Source organism: Leptopilina boulardi, unplaced genomic scaffold, assembly GCF_019393585.1.
Source record: "Leptopilina boulardi isolate dan_hultmark-lab unplaced genomic scaffold, ZJU_Lbou_2.1 LbouV2_216, whole genome shotgun sequence".
Classification (NCBI taxonomy): Eukaryota; Metazoa; Arthropoda; class Insecta; order Hymenoptera; family Figitidae; genus Leptopilina; species Leptopilina boulardi.
In genome coordinates this window covers 1,163,027-1,172,500 of record NW_026137770.1, presented here as the reverse complement: position 1 = coordinate 1,172,500, position 9,474 = coordinate 1,163,027, and the positions used below count along the sequence as shown (strand labels likewise).

The 9,474-nt window shown below is 29.6% G+C and overlaps 1 protein-coding gene across 1 annotated transcript in view; it reads left to right on the top strand.

The window, feature by feature from the left end:
- LOC127279378 (homeobox protein EMX1-like) overlaps nt 1–5,891 on the top strand; it is a 29,583-nt gene extending 23,692 nt beyond the window's left edge. Inside the window, exon 3 of the mRNA XM_051301700.1 lies at nt 4,170–5,891. Coding sequence (XP_051157657.1) covers nt 4,170–4,397 — 228 coding nt within the window. The 3' untranslated portion in view covers nt 4,398–5,891. The remainder of the gene's footprint in view (nt 1–4,169) is intronic.
- Nucleotides 5,892–9,474: the final 3,583 nt, after the last annotated feature.

Here is a 9,474-nt window from a genome sequence, read left to right as displayed (position 1 = left end):
TTCTGGCGCTAATGTTTTCGTGTATAATTTATTAATTTTCTATTTTAAATCACTTGATAAGTATAGGAATCAATGACAAATCAACACAATGGTTTTACATAATGAGTATCGGATGTATATATTAAAATCTGAAGCACGTTGCTGCAATGAATACATAGAAGTTAAATAGCGTATAAATGAATAATGAAACGGTTGTTGTGTCGAGAGGTATATGGCATATATCCTGATGTGCATCGGCAATCATATAAATATATATATAGAATCAATTAATCTGGATTATTAATTAATATGTATTCTAATTACGCGAGCAATAGTACAAATAATATATATATATATATATATTTGAATTGAAATATTTCAAATTATTTTAAAATCTGACGAGTTATTTTCAAAATAGGAATTTTAGTATATATAATAAACCCAATTTTTTGTCTTACGAACTTTCATTTCAAGCGAAATTCCTTTAGTTATTTTGCAATGTTAATTTATCTTCCTGGAAATTGTATCTCTTAATTAAAGAGTCAACTTTCACGTGGAATTTGCCATTGCATTGAGAAAAACTGTATATATAAAAAATTTTAATTGATTAAATTGGATTTGTTCTTTTTTTTGACTCGCTGGAAACAAATGGTCTCACACTCTTGCGGTTGTCTGATTCCGTATTTGTTGCACGAGAGAGGTGTATATTGATGGAAGGGTTTGCGCGTGTTTAAAAATAGTTATTATATAGTAGGTATATATATGCAGGTGTATATATATATATAGGCATAGTGTGGCACATAGCGAGAGAGGCCAATGTAAAGTGGATATATAGAAAATGTGTACAACTGTCACACCGTTTACGTATATGGCGGTCACCTGTCACTTACGCGTTCCAGAAGCAGCTTCAATTACCTACCTATTTATGTGTAACTCCATTTGCGTACAGTGGACTTTCGTACGTGCCGCTTTGACTGAACGAGGCAGATATATACCCACATAGGTATCAACCTGCTGCCTGCCCCGAGAGCTCATTATCTCACCTGTGCGATCGCTTCTTGCGATTTTGCGCGCTCGTTCTCATCGCAATACACAGTTTCTTCTCTCTTTCTCTATAGTCGCGACTCTAGCATGCTGATTATATCCCGAAACGATATATATATATATATACACTTGAGGCGCGAAAACTCCCATGAGTTTTAAATTAACGAATCCTGGATTTTATCTCCTTTCATGTTCAACTCAATTTCGATCGAAGATTATATATATTTTAGGATTGGTTCACGATTATATATTTTATATATTAGAATTTTATATATATAATTCATTATATCGATTTCTATTATCTTTTAAGGGGAAATTAATCGATTTTCGCGCGTTGAATTTATTTAATAAAACATTATTTTTATAGAAAAAAATTAAGGATTACGTTAAAAGAGATTTTATAATTCTAAAGAGGTTGCTTTATGTTAAGGTCATGTGATTGCCGTGATTTAGTAAATATTCTACTTCGCAGGTTTTTTTATTGTATAACTAAAATTTCAGTATTTTGAGAATTTGTAACTATACGTTTCGTTTAATATGTTTTTAATTCCGAAAACGATAATTTTTTTTTTTCAATCCGAAGCATAATTAACATTTTAATCATGCAAAATTGTTTCTAATTATTAAAATGAGTGAAATTCTTCTGGCATGACCAATGAATTATATTTTTTAACACCTTCGCTGTGAGGAGAAAAATCTATATATATTAAATGTCGGTCCAAATTGTTAAGAAACTTTTATACCACCAACATTTTTAAAACTGTGCGTACACTTAGATTTTCGAGGTCGCTGATTACGAATCTGGCATGATATTAGTTTTTCAAAATTTAAAATGGCTGAACCAATATGGCCGATGATAACGAATCTTATAAATAAATTCTATTGATTTTTAATTTTACTATTCACCATATTGGAACCGCCATTTTGAATTTTGAAAAACTAACATCAAATTCGAATTTAGCGACCCCAAAAACTCTTGAGTATATAACAATGTTTTGAAAAAAGATTTTTATTTACTTGGGTGTCTGCATGATAAAATTCAATTCGCACTTTCTTGTTTCGTTGGTATTGATTTTTTACTCGCCCTCTCTTTGCGCTGTTTATACAATGACATGCTATTTCGAAATAAATAAAAAAAAAAGAAAGAAAAAAAAATGGAAAAAAACGTACATTGCTCTCCACGCGTTCACAGCCCCTATTGCATGGCGATATGAGGATTCTGTGTGTATATATATATATAAATTCAAGAGAGGAGTATGGAGTGATCATGAGTATATTCTCGCAATGTCGGGGATGGCTGCAGCATCCGGGAATGGAGCAGCGAGCCAATCGGAGAGCAGGACATTGCGACGTCTCCATAGCAACCCTGCGGAACACAGAGGGTGATTACCAAATGGGGTAACTCGATTAAACGAAGCGGAATTTCCTAGTGCAACGGTTTTTGGGGTAGGGACATAACGACGACTTTGGGGTGGGTTTATATTGCGAAATGATAATACTCTCACTAAAAAGGGGTTGTCCTATTTGTCCTCTTAATCACCCGATAAGTGCCCTGCTTTTCCAAAGGGGGAAGTTCCAAACTATATATATATATATATATATACATACATACACAAACATATCCGATCAATTGCGATAACACGTGTGTATGATCATTCGTTTACAAGATTGATTTAATGTTTGCCAATTTTTCCATTTCGAAATTATTGTTTGGATGCTTCTCAAACGATTGAATTTAATTGGATTCAATTAATTCAATTTCAAATCTTGTTTTTAATGATACAAATATCAAGAAAAAACGAATTAAACTTTTCATTTTTTTTCTACCATTTTTCTTATTCTAATTAATCTCTGTTTATAATTTTATTACTCATTTTTTAATTTCTATTTACATATACTTATAATTTTATATAATTTTTTTAAAGCAATTTTATCTATAAAATATAGTTCCATCTTATACATTGTAATTAACCAAATTCATTAATATTTCATAATGTAATTAATGACGATACTTTATACGTAAATTACTATATAGAGAAAAAAAAATTAAGTGCATTATATTTGACAAAAACAGTAATACTATTATAAAATTATGTAAGTTAATAAGAAAATGATGTGTTCTCTAAGATTCTTAATGATCATGAAACGTCGTTTTTATTAAATGCGGCAAAAAAAATCCATATTACTTTATGATATATTAAACAAGTAATTAAATACAATGTATGTAAAGACTCACACACAGCATTGATTATCATTTAATTATTTTATTAAATCAGTTTTGCGGAAAGTAGTTAGTTTTTTTTATGACGAAGAAAAAATATTTACCGTCATCGACAGTCATAACAAAAATTAAAGCTTTTCAATGAAAAAAAAAGGGTATTAGGAGTCCCAATTTTCCAAATATCAAAGTTTTCAATAGCATGAATATATACGAAAGACGCTAATCCCAAAGCTTGTCAAAACCAACTTTGATCATATATATATATATATATAAGGTTTAGAGAAACGTGAAATTTGATCAAAAACGAACCCTTAATCTATAGACTTCTAAGCGTAACGGAGGACAATGGTGATATTCTACATTGATACTTATAAAATAAACCCCTGTTCTTGTGCTTTTTTTTTGTCACCCTTTCACAAAGTCTGTGTGTGTTCACACACCGACGGACAGTGTTCAGTAGTCAATTCGCTGACAATGGAAAGGGGAGAGTAGAGAGAATGGACTCTCATCCTTTCCGATTCAAATGGGACAATCCATTGTAACCGGATACTAGTTTTAGGGATTGATCCCCCACTTTGGGTTTCTGAAACGTTTGCGATCAGAAGGGAAGCTTTAACTAGTTGCCACTTAATTTGGTGACCCCAAACTTTATAGTTAGAGATGGGGGGGGGGGGGGAAATCGAGCACATCAAAACCGGATTGGTACACACATCATAAAGGGGAATTGATCGAGGGTACAAAAATGCAACTGGGGTTGAAGAAAATGGCGATGGTTTAGAGAGCATATATATATAACAAGATAAATACTGTCACTACTTATCCTGTCTTTCAACATGTTTCTTTAATATATATTTAGAAATAGTAATAATAATTACACAAAAAAAAATATCTCTAAAAATGTTTTTTTGTTTTTTTATGATTACAGGTGAAGGTATGGTTTCAAAATCGACGAACGAAGCACAAAAGAATGCAGCAGGAGGAAGAGGCAAAAGCACAACAGCAATCGGGAGGAAATGGTAATAATAATGGTAATAAAAATACTCATCATGTGAGCAAATGGCAACAGGAAACGGGTGACTATCATCCAGAGGATGATGAAGAGGAGCATATAGATCCGGAAGCTGATGAATGTTCGAGTGGTTCTGAAGCGTAGCTGGACGTTCTATGTCTGGATTAAAAATCCAGAAACTAGAGCAAAAAGACTATTAAAAAAAAAAAAAAATCTTCATCGATTTAAAAAAATATATTGAAAACGCAATGTACGTTTTTCTATATTATATATACTTGATGAAGTTTTTCCGCGTGCATCGGATGTCGCTTAATGGATTGTATATTGTCTGCCAAAGTATAGTCAGACACTCAATAAACGAAATGATATACCCATTTCCGTTGTGAAATCAGAAAAAGGGAATGAATTTCACAAAAAAAATGAATTAATGCGAAAAAAAATTCGCATTCTCCGTGAATTAATTATTATTCGCTAATGTATCGGAGGTTAATTTTCAAAAAAAAAGAAAAAAAAAAGTCAATAAGATAATTTTAGGAACATATTTCTTGTGCAAAAATTTGATCCGCGAATGAGTGTGAACGCATATTTGACTGAAATTATTGGAATGATTTATTTGCTTCCAAAGATTAGGACGCATTCAACGATTGGTTTGTGTAATTAAATACAAACATATATATGTACATATATCTTGCCATATGTAACTCGCCATGAAAAAAAATCCGAGTACAGACATAGGTACCTGTACATATAAATATATATATATATATATAATAGACATTAAAAAACGCGCCAGTTACGCGAATGAATCATGTATAAGTATCGTCATGTCCATTTGTAAATATAATACCAGGAACAAAAGAGAAAGAATGATTAGGATTTCGTATAAATATATATATATATATAAAGCATTGAGTGCCAAACTTGATATTTTAAACCCAGTGTAACGCGATGTATTTACAATATACATATAAATATATATTTAAGTCGATGTTCTCGGCGAGCAGTATTCCTTTTTGTCAATAAAAATCGATGTTCGAATTGTACTGACAATTTTATTAAATTATTCGAAAAAGTCGACTTCGAATCTGCGACCTGCGAAAGTAGAATGTCTTATTTTCTAATTCATTAAGATTATTATTTTTTAAAAATCCACAAATGAAATTATTAGATAATTATAATGCTTTAATATATGTATAAAACAGTTGTTTTAATTTAAATCTCTTACATGTTTTGTATGGAAAATAATTTTTATTTATGTATTTATTATTATTATATATAGCTATTTATTGAGTAGCTATATAGAGAAAAAAAAAATTTCTGTAATGTGATTGTGAAAAAAAATGTATAATCACAAGTAACGAATGTTAAAATCTATTAGAATACTTGGTAAGTGTTCAGAGGAAAAAATAATAATAATAAAAAAAAAAAAAAAAAAAAAAGAAATGACCATAAGGGTCAAGACTTTCGCAAGTAGCGCTTTCGGACAAGCGGCTTTTGTGCTTGTAAATAATATGTAAATAAGAAATTGTGATTTCTCTCGACGTACTCGAGACATACAACTGTACGATAATATCAAGAGACTCAGTTCGTGTTCTAATGATAGAGCGAAATAAATTATATCAACCTCTCCAATGATAATTGTGTTGTTTTTTTTTCATTTATTTCCCACATGCATATACACGTATATTTATATATTGATTCAAGTGTTTTTCTTTACTTTCAACAATGTTACATTTTTTTTTTCATACGTGTAATATGCTTTGTCGTCAAATTTATTTACATTTCGTGTTAATATAATTGCTTATCATTTCAATAGTACATATATATCTCACTAAAGGAAACTTTTTCGTCTTTATATGATTGAAAAATAAGATTATTAACATTTATGCGTTTTAATTTCAATCATCAACGTCATTATCATCATCATTATTACTCATATAGTAAACAATTTTAATAACATTCAACAAAATGGTAATTAGGTTAATTTTTTTTAAGGTCAAAATTTTGTTTGTATAACACTTTATGTAATATCGATTGAATAATTTCGATTATTCTTATTAAAAGAGAAGTTCATTGTCATTGCTGGGGAAAATTAATGAAAAATCGAATTTTTTTAAAAATTCAATTCAATTTTTTAATTAAATTTTATTTAGAAAATTAATTTTATAAATTTTAATTAAAAATGACTTTTTTTTAGTAAATTTTTTTTTGTTTTTCTTGTGTACAGTAACGGTCCAGTAGGTTTTTAAAAGTTCATTTAGTGATCGTCAGGAGTGATCGCAGCTGATAATCGCTGAAGTAATTACAGCAGGATGATCGTGGATACTCCCTGTTCGTAATTAAGCATCTCGTGTCTAAAAGGATAGCGTGCCTATTCGAATTTCGCAATTCTTGACGGCCTTGAATCTCACTCTTTAAAACAGACAAATCTAAAGTTACAAATATATATATATATATTTACACACAAGTTTAATTCATTCATTAATTTAATTTTCATTAAATTTATTATTGAAAATTTCATTCATTTACTGGAGAAAAAATTATTTATTTATTTATTATATTATTTATTTATAATTTATTTATATTTAATGTATAGCTGTAAGTAAAAATTAAATCAGAAATTTATTACTTTTTTAAATTTCTTAGAATCAACTATTTTTTTTTTATTTTACCATAAATGGTAAATGGAAGTAAAGTGAAAATTAAATTTAACGACATTAAGAGAGTTTATTTTGTCACCTATTTACTAATTATAATATATAGTTTGTAAACTATATTAAAACAAAATCTTCAGCAGTAATTTAAAACGCTTAAAATATTTTCACTGATGCGGCAAATAAATTATCAATACGAAACAAAAATTTGCAAAAAATCGTGAGCTGAATTTTTTATGTATAATTTTATGATTATGCAACATAATCACCTTGTGCGTATAATATAATGAATAAATTAATTAGAACAGAAATTGCGAATGAACAAAATTAATTATTATCATAGTGTGATAAACATGACACGTTTATAGTGAAAGGACAAATAAAATTTTTTTTTTGAAGTCTATTAATAATAGTTTTGCATTGTCCAAAAGGTATGTTTATACAATAACTTGAGGCTATGCAATTTATTTTCATTGCAAACGTGATGCTGTCGTTTTTCCCAAAGAAGCTCAATTAATTTTATAAACTCCATTAAAATAGAGAGAGAGAGAGAGAGAGAGAGAGAGAGAGAGAGAGAGAGAGAGAGAGAGAGAGAGACCCACAATTATATATAAAGCGTGTGTGAGACTTTTTATATTCATTACTCTTTACAAACTATATATTTCCTGTTTTATAAATATATTATTATCTCAAACTCTTTCATATATTATTATTTATAATATACAAATAGTAATAATTAAATAAATATTTTAATTTGTATCTAAAGATTTTGACGCAATAATGAAAAGTTTATGATTATTTTCCTAATAATCAACGTATCATTTTATAAATTTCTTTTTTTTTTTAAAGAATATATAATATAACGACGTGTTCCTTGAAATTTGCAACTGACAAGCGGAACGAAACACTGATAACGAGATAAATTGAATTATGAACGAATCAAGGTAAAGTTATGGGAAAGGTACAAAAGAAGACTTATGGAAAAGTAACTTCGGACTTCATTAACCCTCGCCGGAAGAAGGTTAAGTCTTGAAAAAGGATAATACGAAAAAGAATAATGTTTCGAAAAACAAATTAACAAAAAAAAGACAAAAAAAAAATACTAAAATTTACTAGACTCAAACATTTTGCATTATAAAATAATTAATCATCAACTGTAATTAACTAATTATATAATAAAAACATTTTTTCCTTAATTTATCAAAATTATATTACAAAAAAATAGATATTTATTAAAAACAATTGTTTTCTTTCGGGTAAGAATCGAAAGCATTTTTGTAAACCAGTTATAAAAGTTTTTTTTTTCCTTTCAAAAAAAAAAAAAAATATCGTCGCCCAGGGGAAGAGTTAAAAAAATCTCTATGCCAATGGGTGGATGAAGCAGGAGAGAGGCGCGTCGGGTTGCGTCGATGGGATGGGATCGAAAGAGAGATAAAGCAGGAGAGAATAAAGAGAGAAAGAGAGAGGCCGGGGGCCGCGAGTTCAGAACTGCTAATTATGTAAATTGCCGGTGTTGCAAATTACCCTCACAGTTTGCGTTCATTCTGCACACAATCCAACAAGACCCTGCGCGCACACCTCGCCCGGAATCCATCCATTCGGATACTGTTACTTCCTCTCTGAGACCTCGGGGCCTCTTTAGTGAGTGCGATTCCCGCATTTCTTATTCTTTCTTTCCTTTCTTTCATTCATATTGCAAACATTCAAACAAATGAAGTCTAATTTTCACTTATTCGCATCTTTTTTTTTCCCTAAAAAAAAACAATATATTTCATAATTGGTCTGTTAAATTTCTGTCTTTGAAAATTTTCTGCTATATTATTTTTATGAGTTGATGATTTCTTCAATTTTTTATTATTTGCTTTAGATAAAATTTTGCTTCCTCTGCGAGATTTATATCAGTTATTATTATATTTAATATATCTAGAAGATATTGTTTTTCTAGCATAATCGCGGGAAATTAATATCAAATTTTTGCTGATAAAACAATTAATTGGGGCGTCAAAATTTTCATAATGCAACAATTTTTTTTACATTTTTTCAGCAGCTTTTCTAATTTTTCTTCTCCACTCGCCGTTTGTAATAATTCTCGTCAACTACCGCATCCTGCTCTTGTGAAAATTTAGTAACTTTGTAGACCCTTTTAATTTTAACATTAAAGTCACTAAATTTTCACTAGAGCAGAATGCGGTAGTTGACGAGAATGATGACAAATGGCAAGTGGAGACAATGGAAACCAACCGATGCAAATTGTGTCCGCACCCTGACTTTAACTTCTGAATTTATTAATGCTACGCAACCCTGAAATACATTATTGGATTCCAACCTAAAATGACTGTTGACATCGTTGACAGTTAATAGAATTCGAATTGTTTCAAGTATTGATTTTGTTTATTGATATTTTTAAAAGAACTGTTTCGTAATAAGATGTCAGAAAATATAAAGCATTCTGGGTCCTATCCTACAGAAAAAGAAATTTGCAGAAAACTGAAGATTTGCAAAAGCTAGCTTCTGTTTTCAAACGTTTTGTTCAAGTTGGTTCTAGCGCCTCACACACAATTCTTCCA